This window comes from Chelonia mydas, chromosome 6 (genome assembly GCF_015237465.2).
Source record: "Chelonia mydas isolate rCheMyd1 chromosome 6, rCheMyd1.pri.v2, whole genome shotgun sequence".
In the NCBI taxonomy this organism is placed as follows: Eukaryota; Metazoa; Chordata; order Testudines; family Cheloniidae; genus Chelonia; species Chelonia mydas.
This window is the reverse complement of record NC_051246.2, coordinates 58501070-58517048: the sequence shown is the minus strand read 5'-3', so window position 1 is coordinate 58517048 and position 15979 is coordinate 58501070. Positions and strand designations below refer to the sequence as shown.

General features: G+C 40.9%; 1 protein-coding gene across 2 annotated transcripts in view; it reads right to left on the bottom strand.

Annotated features, from left to right (window-relative positions):
• EXT2 (exostosin glycosyltransferase 2) overlaps positions 1-15979 on the bottom strand; it is a 95578-nt gene that overhangs the window by 68840 nt on the left and 10759 nt on the right. For both annotated transcript variants that reach the window (XM_037900094.2, XM_043548416.1), the window contains exons 4-7: positions 14520-14636; positions 9831-10026; positions 6030-6169; positions 5138-5231 (exon numbers count right to left, since the gene is read on the bottom strand). In XM_037900094.2, the coding sequence (XP_037756022.1) occupies positions 5138-5231; positions 6030-6169; positions 9831-10026; positions 14520-14636 (547 nt within the window). The remainder of the gene's footprint in view (positions 1-5137; positions 5232-6029; positions 6170-9830; positions 10027-14519; positions 14637-15979) is intronic.

Below are 15979 nucleotides of genomic sequence, written 5' to 3'. Positions count from 1 at the left end.
TCCAAATATTGAAATTAAGTTTGGCTGGAAATAGACACTTCTCTCAGTATCAACCAATTACAGCTAACAATCGAACCTCCTATATGTGCCTCACCCTGAAAAAAAAAAAATCCATACAATCCTTTTGGTTAAACTTTGTCCAGGACCATTTCAGTGTAAGAATGAGAAGTTTCACACGCCTGCACTCACTGCCTGGAGCCAGCAGAAGGCTCATAGCTGTCAGCAAACTGATAAGGGCTGAAATTACTCCACAAAGTCCTCTTTAAAGAGAGGAGTCAAAGAAGCACATTAAAATAGGAAGGGGAAGGGGTCAGACACACTAGCCACTCATGTTTTAATGTGACAGTAAAATAAGTCACTGATTTATGCATATGCTAGTGTCTTCAGTTTCGTTTGACCTGGAGAGCTTGAGGCATGGGGGATATGAGCTAGAAAAACTACAGTGGTATTGCTCATACATTATTTGTTCTGGGAATAGCACTTCCCAAGCCAACATTGAAAACTCACTCTAAAATGACTCACAATTTCTTTTAAAAATTGGGCTTGTCTTTTTTTTTTTTTTTTTTTTTTTTTTTTTTACACATAGAGCATAAAGGAGGCCTGAAAAGGTGTGAGGTTATGTTTATTTAACTTTTTCTGACTGTTTTTGCCTCAGGGCAACACAAATCTCAAGTCTGGTCTTCTTTAGCTCTCTAAGTGGATCTCTTACAGAATTTTGAAGGGGGTGCAGCATAAGCTCATATATTAGCTGACCGGGTCAAGGGGTTGTACCTTTAACAAAGACATTCTCTTCCTAAGTGTTAAAACACACTTAAAAAGTTTTAATAGTATGACTAAAATAAATCCCTTTCCTCAGTTGAGTCAGCTTTTAGCTTCTTCACTCTTGCCATCACAAGTGATCATCATCAGAGTAGACAATACCTTAATTTCTAATGTAAAAAACAAAGCAGGGGAATGAAAAAAAAAAACAACTCCCCACACCCTCTGGCACTTCCCTCTCCCCCCACCTTGAAGGTTATCCTTAAATTCCAGTCCTAGGTAGTAATGAGTTTATCTGTGTTTGCTGGATTTGGGGCAATGAGTTGGGATTTATGATATCAGTAGCACATAAATTTTCAAGACATACAATACTCTGCTAAACGAATCTGCAGACCAAAAAAAAAAGACAAAAATCAGAAGGACTCTGGAAGTCTGTTTACCCTACAAATTACAAAGTGAAAAACAGATTTGTCCTGAGGAAAGAGGTTTCATAAGGGATGGTTTTAGGGGTAACCATGGAGGCGTTGTGTTTTCCTTTCCTTTTTCCTCACTCTGCTCCTCTCCTTCCCCTTACTTCAATCTTTCTCCCTCTTCCTCACCTTCATCTCTCACCCTCCACTCCTCCTCTGCCATACTCCTATCACATCCACTCCCTGTCCTTCCCCCTCTTCCCTCCTCACTATTCTGCCACAATGTTGCTGTTAACTTGTGGCACAGGGAAAGTGAAAGTAGAACAATGGATGCTGTCCACAGTACAGCTCAGCAACTGTGAAGAAGAATCAAAGTATATGAGTAGTTTGGCGTGAATGAGGAATAAGAGAAGCTCTAAAATGGTCAGTGATACCCTGGAACAGGGGTCCCCAAAGCGGTGACCATGGATGCAATGGCGCCCACCGGGGCATTTTTTGCGCCCACAGGACACCCTGCTGCCAAAATGCCACCGAGAAGCGTTGCCGTTTCTCGGCGGTATTTCAGCAGCAACGCTTCTTGCCGCTGCCGCTTCTCATCGGCAGCCTTTCTGCGGCGGGGTGTCAAGTGCCCTGCCACAGTCTTCTGTGCTATTATTATTATTATTATTATTATTACTATTATCATCATCATCATCTTGTGGGAATAGCATATTGCTATTCCCACAAGAAAGGTTGGGGACCACTGCTCTGGAACTTATAACAATGGCTAGTGCAGACCATTTATATGCCAGAAAACTCCATATCAAAAGTCACTGATCCTTTCCAACCAAACACTAACTTGACTTGGTGGGGAAGGATAAAATTGGAGATAGCACACAAGTGCTGGGTACTAAAATGCATAAGGGTTGTGGTGAATATGGAGTATTTTACATTGGCAGCTCAGACATTCTAAGGAACTTTTTTTTAAAATATATTTTAATTCAAAGTAGCTGGCAAAGATTTCATATGTATATAGGGGCATGTGTACATATTAACAACTCTAATAGGTGCTGTTTTTAGCACCTATTAGAGTTGTGAATATGTACACATCTCTGGCAGTTGACCTCAAGATAACACAGCCATAGTAATTAACTGGAGTGGGGTGAAAAAAAGGGAATGGAAACCTCTGTTGGCTGCTGTGATACTTGCAAAGGCTTCTGTTCTGCATACAAGGAAAGTTAAACTAGTCATAGAAATTAGACATGAAGGAAATGGAAGATTAAGTTGTCTAGTCTATTCTTTCCGCCAGGACATGCAGAATGGATCCATATAGTTAGGGCCCTATCAAATTCATGGTCCATTCTGGTCAATTTCATGGCCATAGGATTTGAAAATTAGTCAATTTCACATTTTCAGATGCTTACATCTGAAATTTCAGTGTTGTAATCATGGGGGTCCTGACCTAAAAGAGGGTTGTGGGGGGTGGAGGTAGGGGCGCACAGCTGTTGTAGAGGGGGTCATGGGATTGCCACCCTCACTTCTGTGAGCCCAGCTGTGGAGCTTCCTGCAGCAGGGGGAGGTACCCAGAAGTGGGTCTCACTCCCCTCCACCCCGAGAGCAACTGTGCGGGGGAAGAGTAAGTCCCATGCCTCCCCAGCCTCGGGACTAACAACTGGAGCCTGGGGAACAGTAGGAGCCCCCGGCTCGGCTGCCCCCAGCCCTACTCCTCCCACTCCCCTCCAATAGCTAGATTTCACAGGGGAGTGCTTATTTCACGGCCCATGACAAGTTTTTCACAGCCGTGAATTTAGTAAGGCCCTACATATAGTATAGCTTCCAGCACTGTGTAGTTACAAGTGACTTGAACAATGGGACTTCTATTACTTGGAGAGACTATTCCACATATTAAAAAATCTTACCATAAGGAATATTTTCTGATATTTATCTTAAATTTCCTATTTCTGAATTTCATCTCCTCACTCCTACTTATACCTCTTGGACCACAAACATTTTCTCCTCTCCTTGATATTTACAAGTATCATGAGGGAGGAACGATGGCCTTGTGGCTAAGGTTATAACTTGGGACTCCAGAGGCCTGGGTTCAGTTCCTGCTCTGCCACAGAAATCCTATATGACTTTAAACCAGTCCCTTAGTTCTACATCTGTGAAAGAGGGATAACAGTACTTCTCTACCCACAGTGGTGGTGTAAGACTAAATACATCAATAACTGTGAGGCACTCAATGACAAGGGTGACAGAAATACCTTACATAAAAGTATTTGTGAAATGCAAATATCCTTCTTTCCCAATGCCTCCAAAATGTAATTCTACTTTACATATTCAAAACACCATGCAAACAATGTTATGTTTGAACCCTACTGTACATGTTAATTTTATAGCCAAAGTCCTCTCCAAGATGCTCAGCCACTTTACCACAATCTGCCTACAGCCAACAATTGTATTGATCTGCTCAGCTGAGTCACTGACACACACACCTGCATGAGAATGCTCAGGTCAGAGTAAGTATCTGGTATTATGGACACTAACAATCTGTGCCAAACAGGCAATATCATCTACTGGACTGAACTGAAAACTGAGTTGATTATATTCCTGGCTCCGCTCAATTCATTCCATGACCTTATATAAATCACAACCTCTCTATGCCTCTGTTTTCCCCTGGAAAAAAAAAAACAACATCTATCTTACAGAGATGAGCTTGTGTAATTAACGTACATAAAGCATTTTGCATTTAACTACCACCTTGCATCCAAAGATTTCAAAGTATATTTATAGATCTGGACATATGTAGGGTCAGCAGAATTCATGACTCTCTCGCTTCAATGAGTTTAGCGATGGTTGAGCAGGAAGCTAAAAATTTGCACTGTGGTTTTATCAGAAACTTGTCTTAACTTGTTTCAGAGTAGCAGCCGTGTTAGTCTGTATTCGCAAAAAGAAAAGGAGTACTTGTGGCACCTTAGAGACTAACAACTTTATTTGAGCATAAGCTTTCGTGAGCTACAGCTCACTTCATCGGATGCATTCAGTGGAAAATACAGTGGGGAGATTTATATACACAGAGAACATGAAGCAATGGGTGTTACCATACCATTAAGTGAAGATGAGCTAATACCATTACAGTGTGTATGGTAACACCCATTGTTTCATGTTCTCTGTGTATATAAATCTCCCCACTGTATTTTCCACTGAATGCATCCGATGAAGTGAGCTGTAGCTCACGAAAGCTTATGCTCAAATAAATTTGTTAGTCTCTAAGGTGCCACAAGCACTCCTTTTTTTTTTTTTCTTAACTTGCAAGAGAAGAGGAATAAAACTGAACTCTGCAGGAATTTGATCATCACTGTGTACTGAGAAAGCAGGGAGAACACAGAGTAAAGTGAAATTACTTACAGTGGAATTTGGCCAGCTACTGGGGTAAGCACCCCTGCTCTTGTGGAAAGTACCATGGGATCTTTAATGAACAGGTGGTCTGGACCTCAGTTTTACTTTTCACAGTATTTACGCAGTCCATGTTCGGAAGACCCTGACCATTGTGGGTACTGAAGATCCCATAACATCTTTCACAAGAGTATGGATGTTAACATAGCATGCCGGAGAAATTCCAATGTGGGTAACTGAATTCTGCCTACTCAAGCGTTCTTCTACAATTGCAATCATATGCAGTGTTTTTAAATTCCTGACCTAAACTACACTGTAGTATTGTTAAACAGCTGCTCTCCAGCAGATTTAGTTGTGCCAGAGATGGATAAAATTATCTTTGCATATTCAGTATTTAACTATTCTGAGCATTATATAAATGTTAGTTATTGTATTTTTAGTGCAAAAAATCAGCAAACTGAATGAACTGAACTTTAATAATATGAGAGTATGCAGAATGCTTCTACTCCCAACCACACTTCACACACATACACAAGCAGTAGACACATATGAACTCATGTATAGATTTAAATGCTACATTCAGGCTATTTTACCTGTCTTTGCATCTCCTCAATCTGCCGCTGGGGAATGCTTTGCAGAATGCTGTACATTTCAGGCATCTTTTCTTCAGGTATCACAACAGAGGCTCTAAATGCAAAAAAGTGAAGGGAAAAAAGTATAAAAATGCCACATGAGAACATACCTATAGTCCATGTAAACTGGTATCATAACGTGCTAAGCTCTAGAGGTTTCAGAGGAAAGCATAAGCCCCTGTAATGCAATTAATTATTCAATACTAGACCATTGGGAAATTTCTTCATGACTCCAGCTGCTCAGCCTAAGGGAAATACCCAAAAACTCTGTGGGGTGCATTTGCAGAAGAGCAGCTGCAAGTGGCTACATAGAGGAGTGTGGTCTAATGAATTAAGTATGGACTGGGAGCCAAGAATTCCTGTGTTCTAATTCCAGCTCTATCAATGACTTCGTGTAATTCTGAATAAATCATTTAGGGGAAAAGAGTGTTAAGTGCGTACACTTGTATGTATACAAAATCTCTGCTGTGACTCAGTTACTCACACCTATAAAATGGGGATACTTCTTTGCCTCACATGGGTTTGGGAGGTGTAAACTGCTAGAAGTGAATTTAAACAGCTTGCGTGCAAATACAAGTGTGAAAAGGTCAATAATTTTTGTTCTATAGATGAATATCGTGAGCTGCAAGAAACAGGAAATCCAATACCAAGAACTGGATAGTCTGTGCTGCTCACCACCCTCCTTTTGTCCCCTCATTTTCCTGCTCCATTACTTCCTATGCTTGAATGCATCCACAGGGTGGACTTCAACTGCCCTGTTTTCAGCCCCCTGCATATTCTGTTCCTTCACTTCTAGGTTGTGAGGTTTCAAGTGGTTTGAATTTACGGTGGGTGCAAACCAATAAGTACGAACCTCTTCCAGTCCAGAACTTCAGAGAAAGGCAAAATATAGGAGTCAGCAATAACAATAGGCACACAGCCAGCCTGAAGTATGTCACTTAGCACAGCTTGTCCCAAGCGAGCACCACGCAGAACAATGCAGAATGTGGCTTCCTGTCAGTGAATAGCAACCAGAAAACGAAGATGAAAAAGGGAACAAATATTACATCCCTATAATTTATACATACAGGTTTAATGAAATCAACATTCAAGTTTGCTCTCTGCCATCATCATGTTCTGAGTTATCATCGGATTCAAAATAAATGTGCAACTTTATTCTCCACTGGCCACTGGGTGTAAGGTGAAAAATGAGGACTAGATGAACTAATAGGACTTTTCCATCTTGTGTTTTAGTGATCTCATGTCAGAAGTCTAATCCATCAGGAAAGACAAAAGAATGCCAAACCCTTTACAAATCTAACATCTTAATGGCTGACTATGATCATGATTACGGCTCCGATTATGTCACGGAGGTCGCAGACATCATGGAATCCATGACTTCCAGAAACCTCCATGATATTGGGGCACCCCAGCAACCGCTGGCAGCAGGAGATCCTCCCGCAGCAGCCCAGCTGCCACAGGCAGCGGGGGCCCCCCCACAGCTCTCAGCCCTTCAGTGGAGTGGGGGATCCCACACAGTTCCCAGCAACTGGGGCGGGGTGGGGAGCCACAACTCCCAGCCACTTCATGCAGTGGGGCAGGGTGCTGGACCCTCCTCCCTCCCCATTTTGTCAGGGATGTTTTTACTACAAGTCAGGGACAGGTCATGGCTTCAGTAAATTTTTTTTTATTGTCCGTGACCTGTCCATGACTTTTACTAAAAATACCATGGCAAAATTGAAGCCTTGATCATGGTTATTCAGCTGATACAATATATAAATGCTCTGGAATGTCAGGGGAGACACTCTGAGAAACAATTTTCCCTGTGTTGATATATGCATTAGAAAAAAAGAGTACTATATAACGCTGTTCGTTAAACAAACATCAGTTATTTTTGCTGGGGAACTGGTTCAGGGACTGGAGTGAGTCAAAGATTTTTCACCTCTAGGTCACTGGTTCAAAACTAGCTCAGGATATTAGTAAGTTTTCTGTTTACAATCCAGCTTCCAGAAGACAGTATCCACAGAAACCACCATTCCCATTGGCATTAATTGACAAGTTGGTGGGCAACAAAAGCAGAGAAACGGAGAACCAAGTGGGACATGAAGGCTGAAATATTCTTTCACCTTATAAGTGGCTTTTGCAGGGCTGGGGTGAGGTACATTGGCTAGGCAGCACTGGTGAAGCTTGAGCTGCTGCTGCTATTGTATTAATACTGCACTAACAGGACTTTGTTCCCCGGGGCTGTCAGTCTGGAAGCTTTCTCTAGCTCCAAAAAAAGTCACTCAAAAATTGTTTATAGATTTATTTATTTATTAAGAAAGGATCTAGTGAATCTATTAACCAAGAGCCCAAGAAAACAGAAAGAACACGGTACGTGAAGAGGCATATAGACTTTAAGGCCAGAAGAAACCATCATGATCGTCTAGTCGGACCTCTTGCACATCACAGGACACAGAACCGCACTCATCCGCTCCTGTCATAGGCCCATAACATTGGGCTGAGCTACTGAAGTCCTCAAATCTTGATTGAAGGCTTCAAATTACAGAGAATCCACCACTTACTCTAATTCAAAGCAGCAAGTGACCTGTGCCCCATGTTGCAGAGGAAGGCAAAAAACCCAGGGTCTCTGCCAATCTGACCCGGGGGAAAATTCTTTTCCAATACCAAATATTCCAGTCAGTTAGACCATGAGCATGTGAGCAAGACCACCCACCAGACACACAGGAAAGAATTCTCTATATTAATTCAAAGCCTTCTCCATCTAGTGTCACATCTCTCCTATTGGAGATATTTGCTAATAGTCGTGGATGGGCCGTGAGCCACTGTAGGCAACTTCATCATACCATCCCCTCCATAAATTTATCAAGCTCAGTCTTGAAACAAGCTAGGTTTTTTGCTCCCACAACTTGCCTTAGAAGGCTGGTCCAGAACTTCACTTTTCTGATGGTTAGAAACCGGTGTCTAATTTCGAGCCTGAACTTGTTCGTGGCCAGCTTATATCCACTTGTTCTTGTGTCAACATTGACCCTTAACCTGAGTAACTCCTCTCCCTCCCTGGTGTTTATCCCTCTCTTGTATTTATAGAGGGCAATCAGATCTCCCTTCAGCCTTCATTTTGTTAGGCTGAACGAACCAAGCTCCTTAAGACTCCTCTTGTAAGGTAGGTTCTCCATTCCTCTGTCATCCTAGTCGCCCTGCTCTGCACCTGTTCCAGTTTGAAGTCTTCTTTCTTGAACACGGGTGACCAGAAATGCACAGAATTTCAGATGAGGTCTCACCAGTGCCTTGTACAATGGTACAATATTCATATGAGACTATTCATGGCATCCAATTTGCTTTCTGTAGCGGGGCAGTTAAATACGAGAACTTGGAATTAAAAGTCTTTGCTGTGCCCTCACTTGCTTCCCAACAAAGCTGTGAAACCTACGTTCATAACAGGACACTGCTGAGCTGTGCTAAAATCTCAGCCAAGAGAAGACTGCAAAACAGGATGCATTAGCAACCCAGGAGTCTGTTTAATAAGATGACAGTAAAGGGAGTGCAGGAAAGGATGTGCTGGGATCAAATCTCAGACTGCTTTGGGGAGGGTGGAGGAAAAAGGAGCAAAACATTTTAAAACACCTACTCGATAGATCACAAGGCAGCAGGTGGAAGACTCTGGGTAGGTCTGGGGGAATAAGAAAAGAGCCCCAGATGTGGACACACATGCCCATCTGCCCAGATAACCATTTTTCCTGTCTAGACAAAAGTTACTATAAATATATCTCCTCGTATCATTGCTGTTATCAGCCAGACATTCCAAAGGGAGATGCAGGGCTCTGCAAGGGAAAGTATTTTAACAATCTCTGCATGTGTCAGCTCTCAAGTTAAAAATATTATATCCCTCACCTGCTATCCTTGAATGATACAGTCTACATTAAAGAAGCAAAGTGAAGAGAAATCATTTTTTCTTCTGGATAAAGGTTTACAAATCAGAACTCTTCCCTTCCTCTCACCCTCCTCCACTTGGAATTTTAAACATCTTTCCAACAAAACATAAAACTGGAGGAAAATTTGTTTTTCTACTGTGCATTTGTTGTTTTATCGTAATTTGTTGAAGTTCAAAGATGGATTACATGCTGGGGGCCAGAGATGGAGTACAGTGGAATATTCCCCAACTGGCCAAAGGTATAGTTGGCTTTACCACACTGCATGCTAAAGTACTTCTACTCTGTTTTCGGGGCTTGCCAGAAGACAAGAGTCTGAGAAAGCTTATCTGGTTTTATCTTCATTGACACATCAAAAGCCCTCTGGAAGTTGGGCCAAGGCCATCAAACACATTTCTCCTAGATGTTTCCATAGCTGCATGCTGTCAAATCTTCTCACTTTGTCATGGGTACACAGGGCACTGTGTGGTATTGTTTTTCAAACACTAAACTGCCAACCCCTTTAATCCCTTGAAGTTCATAACACACTTTTGGTCCTTCAAGTTCAATGAGTATTTAACTGTAAATTAGAATATAATTTACTTTAAGGATACAACACTCAGTTTAATTAAATGGACTTTTCATTTCAAATTCTTCCAGCAATTTCACTGAAAATTAAGGAAGCGTGCTATATAAACTAAACAAAAACTCTTTGCTAAGTTAAGCATCATTGGGTCTGTGGGGCTATGCAGGTTAAGCATCCTTACCTGAAGCACCTGAGGGTAATCAAAGACCTGGTTCTTGTGACAACGTTTACGAACAGAAGGAACTCCCTCTGACAGATTTGTGCACTTATCCAGGATCAGCACAGACTCTCCGTTCTCAGCCTGAAGAGCCTCCAAGTCAGAACGGTATTCTGGGTGAAGAGCCATTTGGGATGACAGGATGAAGTACCTACGAGGACTGAAAAGTGGAACCAAGGTGACCTGACATTTCCAGGAGTTTTCTCTAAAAATTCTGGAACACATTTCCTTCTATCTTGGCGCAACGGAGTCCAGATTTACTTACCTGTTTGACACACCACAAAACTCAGCTTTTTCCCTCCAACGTTTGGGGAGAGAACAGGATGAGAGTTGGAAGGAGTTATTAACTGATATAGCATAATTAAGATTTGGCCAGATTTAATTATAATTGCATGGACAACAGGAAGTAAGAGATAAGCAGCTCAGAGTGATGTACAGATTATTGTAAATTTTACGTCTTGAAAAGTGTACTCTTCATCTGTTTCATAAACTGAAACAAAAATAACTTTGCAACATACTGAGAAAGCCTCTGATGTAAGACTATTGCACTATGTGTTCACTTGGTTATATTTTTACATGATGTTACTGTTTTATTGTAAAGAACCTAGAACACTTTGGATGACTGATGCTAGGTTCTTCTGCTTGTAGACATTTTAGTTAATTTTGTCTGGGTGAAAGGTGCTGACAGCCCTGGCACCCTATGTTGATCCACAGCATAGATATAGTAAGGGCAGTAGTTAGACAAGTTCTCCTCACTGACTCAGTCTTGTGCCTTTGTGTTATCCTGGTAGGACCACTTATAGGACATAAGTCAGAGTTTAGCATCATGGGCCCATTCAGCCATTGACCTCTGCTGAGACTAACAAATTTACATTTATAATGTAAATTGCTAACATGCTAAATAACTTATTTTAATACCAACATATTCAAAAATGTTCTTTAACAGCTGAGGTCAAAAATGCAGGGATATAGTCCCAATTTAGCTGTTCATGGCTTTAAGCTGTGTAGCTCATTCATGCAGGAGTACAGCACATTGCACCAAAAACACAGTGCTAAAATTTATTCTGATCCTTCATTTAAAAAAATCAGCTAACACGGACTACTCCACTATGTCTGATGCAAGGAAATACACAGTATGTGCCTTCCCCCATGCTGCCAAGAAAACTCAGGAAATATGAGGCCTCTATTTAGGATTCCAATTTCCCTCCACTTGATGGCTGGCTTTTTTTTTTTTTTTAAACTATATAGCTCTGAAGCACACTTTATAAAGCTGAACTCTGCCCTACCCACCCACCTTACCATCTCCACACCAGCAGTTTTGGCTGCTCCAATTAGACAATTGAGTTACATGAACTTTTTTCTTTGTAATGCTATTTTTGTAATTTGCAGAGGCTTGCTGGAATATTTACTTCTGGCATCACTGAATGTAAAACTCTGTTTTAGGCAACTAAACTATAAAGAAACTAAATCAAACTCTCAATTCAGCTCTTTAAAGGAAACAAAAATAAAATTTACCTTACAAGCCAGCACAGCTGTTGGTAAGTGCTAATAATGGCAATGGCCAGCCAGAAGTTGCATAAGGTCGATCATTTTTATGCTTTAATGGTTTAAGACCAAAATTCTGGCATACCACTGTTAACATCCCATGACACTAAAACCCTGTGATCCAAGTCTTGCTATAAATGGATGTAAAATCCTAATGTATACCAAGCCTGATAGTTTTGAATAATGGTATATAATTGTATCTACCAACCTATGATTGAATTTTGACTGGCTTTCTTTTGTCATTTTTTCCCCCACTGCCACCACAAAAGAAAAATAAAACTCATGTGACCAATTGTTTTTAAACTTACATTAATGATGATTGACCACCAGATGGCACTCTACCCAAGCTGTAGCCAACAACCTCTGCCAATAAGTATCAGTGTGCAATGATACATGGTGATTCCAAAATATTCACTAAATCGGTGACTGAGGCACTTGCTCCCAGATACACATCTGTTCTCTGGTGCACTGCAACCAGCCACGCCACCTGGCTGATCACGTGGACATGAACTATGAAGAAGTCTGTACTAAAGAGAGAAACCATAGATGATGAGGTCTACCAGATGCATTTTGTTTCCAATATGGGAACATGATGTTCTTTCCCTCTGTGCTTAAGGTAACAATTTATCAAATGCCAACTTGGATTCACTTAAGTGTCACTGCATTGTTCATATACAAGAATATTTGAAGCAGGCACATTAAGAGAAAAACACATACATGAAGGATTGCAGGACAACCCTGAGCAGTGGTCGTTTACCTTAATGTTTGTGACCTGAAATTCAAAATAATTCAGGTTTACAGCCCTCAAAAGACAACAGTAGAAACACTGACATTGTCAGCAGAAGAGTAGGCATAGAGTACTGCCACTCAAGGTAAATTTCTGATCTGAAGTTGACAGCATCCGTTTAACCACTTGGGTGCTGCCTCAAGTACACAGGATATGCAGGTTAAAAATGCATCATTGTTAGCATTGCCCGATGTAGCAGATATTTCATATGTGAAGGGAGTGATCATCACACAAAGGACTGGGTTATATTCATGGTTCTGTATCTGTTTTGCTGTGACATGTGAACAAGTCACTTAAGTTTAACAGATGAGTAAACTGAGGCAGTAAACAGGTAAGTAAGGCTTCACAGTTGAGTGCTTTCAGCTGCTCAGATAAAAGGTATTATGAACACAATATTAAAAAAAAAAAAAAAACATAGATTAATAGATTTTAAGGCCAAAAAGGACAGTTAAATCATCTGTCTGACCTTTTGTACATTACAGGCCAAAGGATTTCACCCAGTTACTCCTGTAATGAGCCCAATAATTTGTATTTGACTAAAACAGATATTCCAAAAAGGCAACCAGTCTTAATTTGGAGACATCAAGAGATGAAGAATCCACCACTTTCCTTGGTTGTCTGTTCCAACGGGTTAATACCCTCACTTAAAAATGTGTGTTTTATTTTTAATTTGAAATTGTCTGGCTTTAACTTCCAACCATTGGTTCTCGTTATGCCTTTCTCCAATAAATTAAAGGAGACCATTAGTATCCTGTATTTTCTCCTCATCAAAGTACCCAAATACTAATCAACTCTCTTGCTGATCTACTAAACAGAATGACCTCTTTAAGTGCGTCACTTTTTTTAGCCTTCTAATTATTTGTGTCTTTTATGCACCCTCACCAAGTTTAATGTCTTTTTAAAATGTGGACCACCAGAAATGGACACAGTATTCCAATTATCAGTCTCAACAATGCCATATACAGAGGTAAAATCCCTCCCTACTCCTACTCACTATTCCCCTTTTACACACCCAAGGCTGCATTTCCCCTCCTTTTTTGCCACAGCATTGCAATGGAAGCTTATGTTGAATTTTTTGTCCACTAAATCCTGTTCAGAGTCACCGCTTTCCAAGATATAGTCCCCCATTCTGTATGTATGGCATACATTCTTTGTTCCTAGATGTATAATCTTGCATTTGGCTGTATGAAAACATTTTGTTTGAATAGGCCCAGCTTACCAGGCAATCCATATTTCTCTGAATAACTGCTCTACCCTCATTATTTACCATTTCTCCAGTCTTTATGTCGCCTGAAAATTTTATCAACAATGATTATATATTTTTAATCCCAGCACAACTCCACTAGAAACACGCCAATTTGAAGATGACCACCACTGCAATCTCTGGAGTGGGGCCAGGCAAAAGGAATTATGCTTCATTCCATGTAAGTATCACCTACCTAGGTCTCAGACAGCCACTGGTGAGGGAACATCCCTATATTCTAACAGCAATCCCTCCCACCATTCCCCAGCACATAAGAATGGCCATACTGGATCAGACCAAAGGTCCATCTAGCCCAGTATCCTGTCTTCCAACAGTGGCCAATGCCAGGTGCCCCAGAGGGAATGAACAGAACAGGTAATCATCAAGTGATCCAGCCCCTGTTGCCCATTCCCAGCTTCTGGCAAACAGAGGCTAGGGACACCATCCCTGCTCATCCTGGCCAATAGCCATTGATGGACATATCTTCCATGAATTTATCTAGTTCTTTTTTGAACCCTGTTATAGTCTTGGCCTTCACAACATCCTCTGGCAAAGAGTTCCACAGGTTGAGTGTGCATTGTGTGAAAAAATACTTCCTTTTGTTTGTTTGAAACCTGCTGCCTATTAATTTCATTTGGTGACCCCTAGTTCTTGTGTTAAGAGAAGGAGTAAACAACACTTCCTTATTTACTTTCTCCACACCAGTCATGATTTTATAGACCTCTATCATATCCCCCCTTAGTCGTCTCTTTTCCAAGCTGAAAAGTCCCAGTCTGATTAATCTCTCCTCATACAGCAGCCGTTCCATACCCCTAATAATTTTTGTTGCCCTTTTCTGAACCTTTTCGAATTCCAATATATCTTTTTTGAGATGGTGCGACCACATCTGCACACAGTATTCAAGATGTGGGTGTACCATGGATTTATACACACAAACCTATAACACTTCCGTTATCACCATTTCTTACAAACCTGCCCAGTGCCATAAGCAAGTCTGAAGTTATATCTAGATGCTAACACCACACATATTTAACAAGTTAGTGAATGCAAGCAGTTCAATTCACCAGGATCAGCTTACCCTGGTCCCCTTTCTGGCAGCTCCACCTCTGCAGACAGAGGGCTGTAAACAGGAATACTGACATCGTAGCCTTGTCGATAGGTCCATGTGGAGAATCCTCCTCCAGCCAACAGGGCTCTGACAGTGTAAGGAAATGAAAAGACTGTGAATGGAGCACATCGGATATTACGTTTGAATTCCAGGTCATGGTACTTTGTCATCATTCCTAGCATATCAGCTGGCTTTTCTGCTTTGAGGTGTCAGTGTCTGTAGCATTTTAATCAGTGGCTTTCCCATGAAAGTTTATTTTAACTTATCCCAGCTGCAGTACAAAACAAAAGGGAACTGTGAACATTTCTTTAATATGCAGTTATACTGGCTCAGAACTAAAAGATACCAAACTCCCACAAAGGACCAGCCTGGTTTGGGTGCCCCAGAATAGCTTTGATAATTCAAGAGGTGGTACTCTTCTCTTTGAATCTTCACTGAACCAGTGTTTCCACTGGATTTTGGGGCACAGTGCTGGTAGAGGTGGTGTATTTTGGATGAGATGGTCCTGATCACTTGTAGTCATTAATGATCCTGTTGTCATAGCTACATTTCAGTTTGAGGAATTACATCCTAAATTCCTTCTATCAGTTTAGCTCAACACCAAACTCTTCAGTTCCTGCCTTACTTTTTGTCTGATGTTGCTCTGAACCATTAGAGGCAACCTGAATTTCAGATATAGGTGTAGTGATTTTGTATTTCTTAAAACACAAAGATTCTTCAGGACCGAAGGCTCTATAGAATTGTTAACTATTGTATTTCAGAATACACCACATAAAATAGTCAGTTTACTTAGATTTTACCTTAAGGAAAATTATATAAATGGCAAACACAATGACAAAAAGATAAACCATATGCTCTGAAACAAACCTCAGAGCAGATGAAGCTTGTAGTACTGTCTACTGAGAAACAGAAGAGTAAAAAAAGATGGTTATCATAGAACAATAGAAATGTATGGCTGGAAAGGATCTCGAGAGGTCATCTAGTCCAGCCCCCTGTGTTGAGAGAGGACCAAGTATGCCTAGATCATTCCTGACAAGTTTCTGTAGAATCCCCATCATTGAAGATTTTTAAAAATAGGTTAGGAAACTTCCCTATATATAGAGCCCTGAAAGTCTGCAGATATCTGCTTTATAGCCATGGATATCTGCAGACCATGTTTGCGGATGGATGCAGATCCAAATTTTATATCTAGAGCCCTGTGGATATCTGCGGATCACATACAGATACAAATTTTGTATCCGTGTAGGGCTCTACATATATGAAGATACAATGTATCCTCCCAATGGGAATGCCTTGACTGTCATGCAGATAGTCCATCTGTGGCTTTTCCTGTATAGGGCAACCTTTTGACAGACAGAAGGGAAGAGCTTTAAGGACTGGAAAAGAACATGTAGGAGAAAAAATAATGAATCTTTCATATTGCCAGCAGA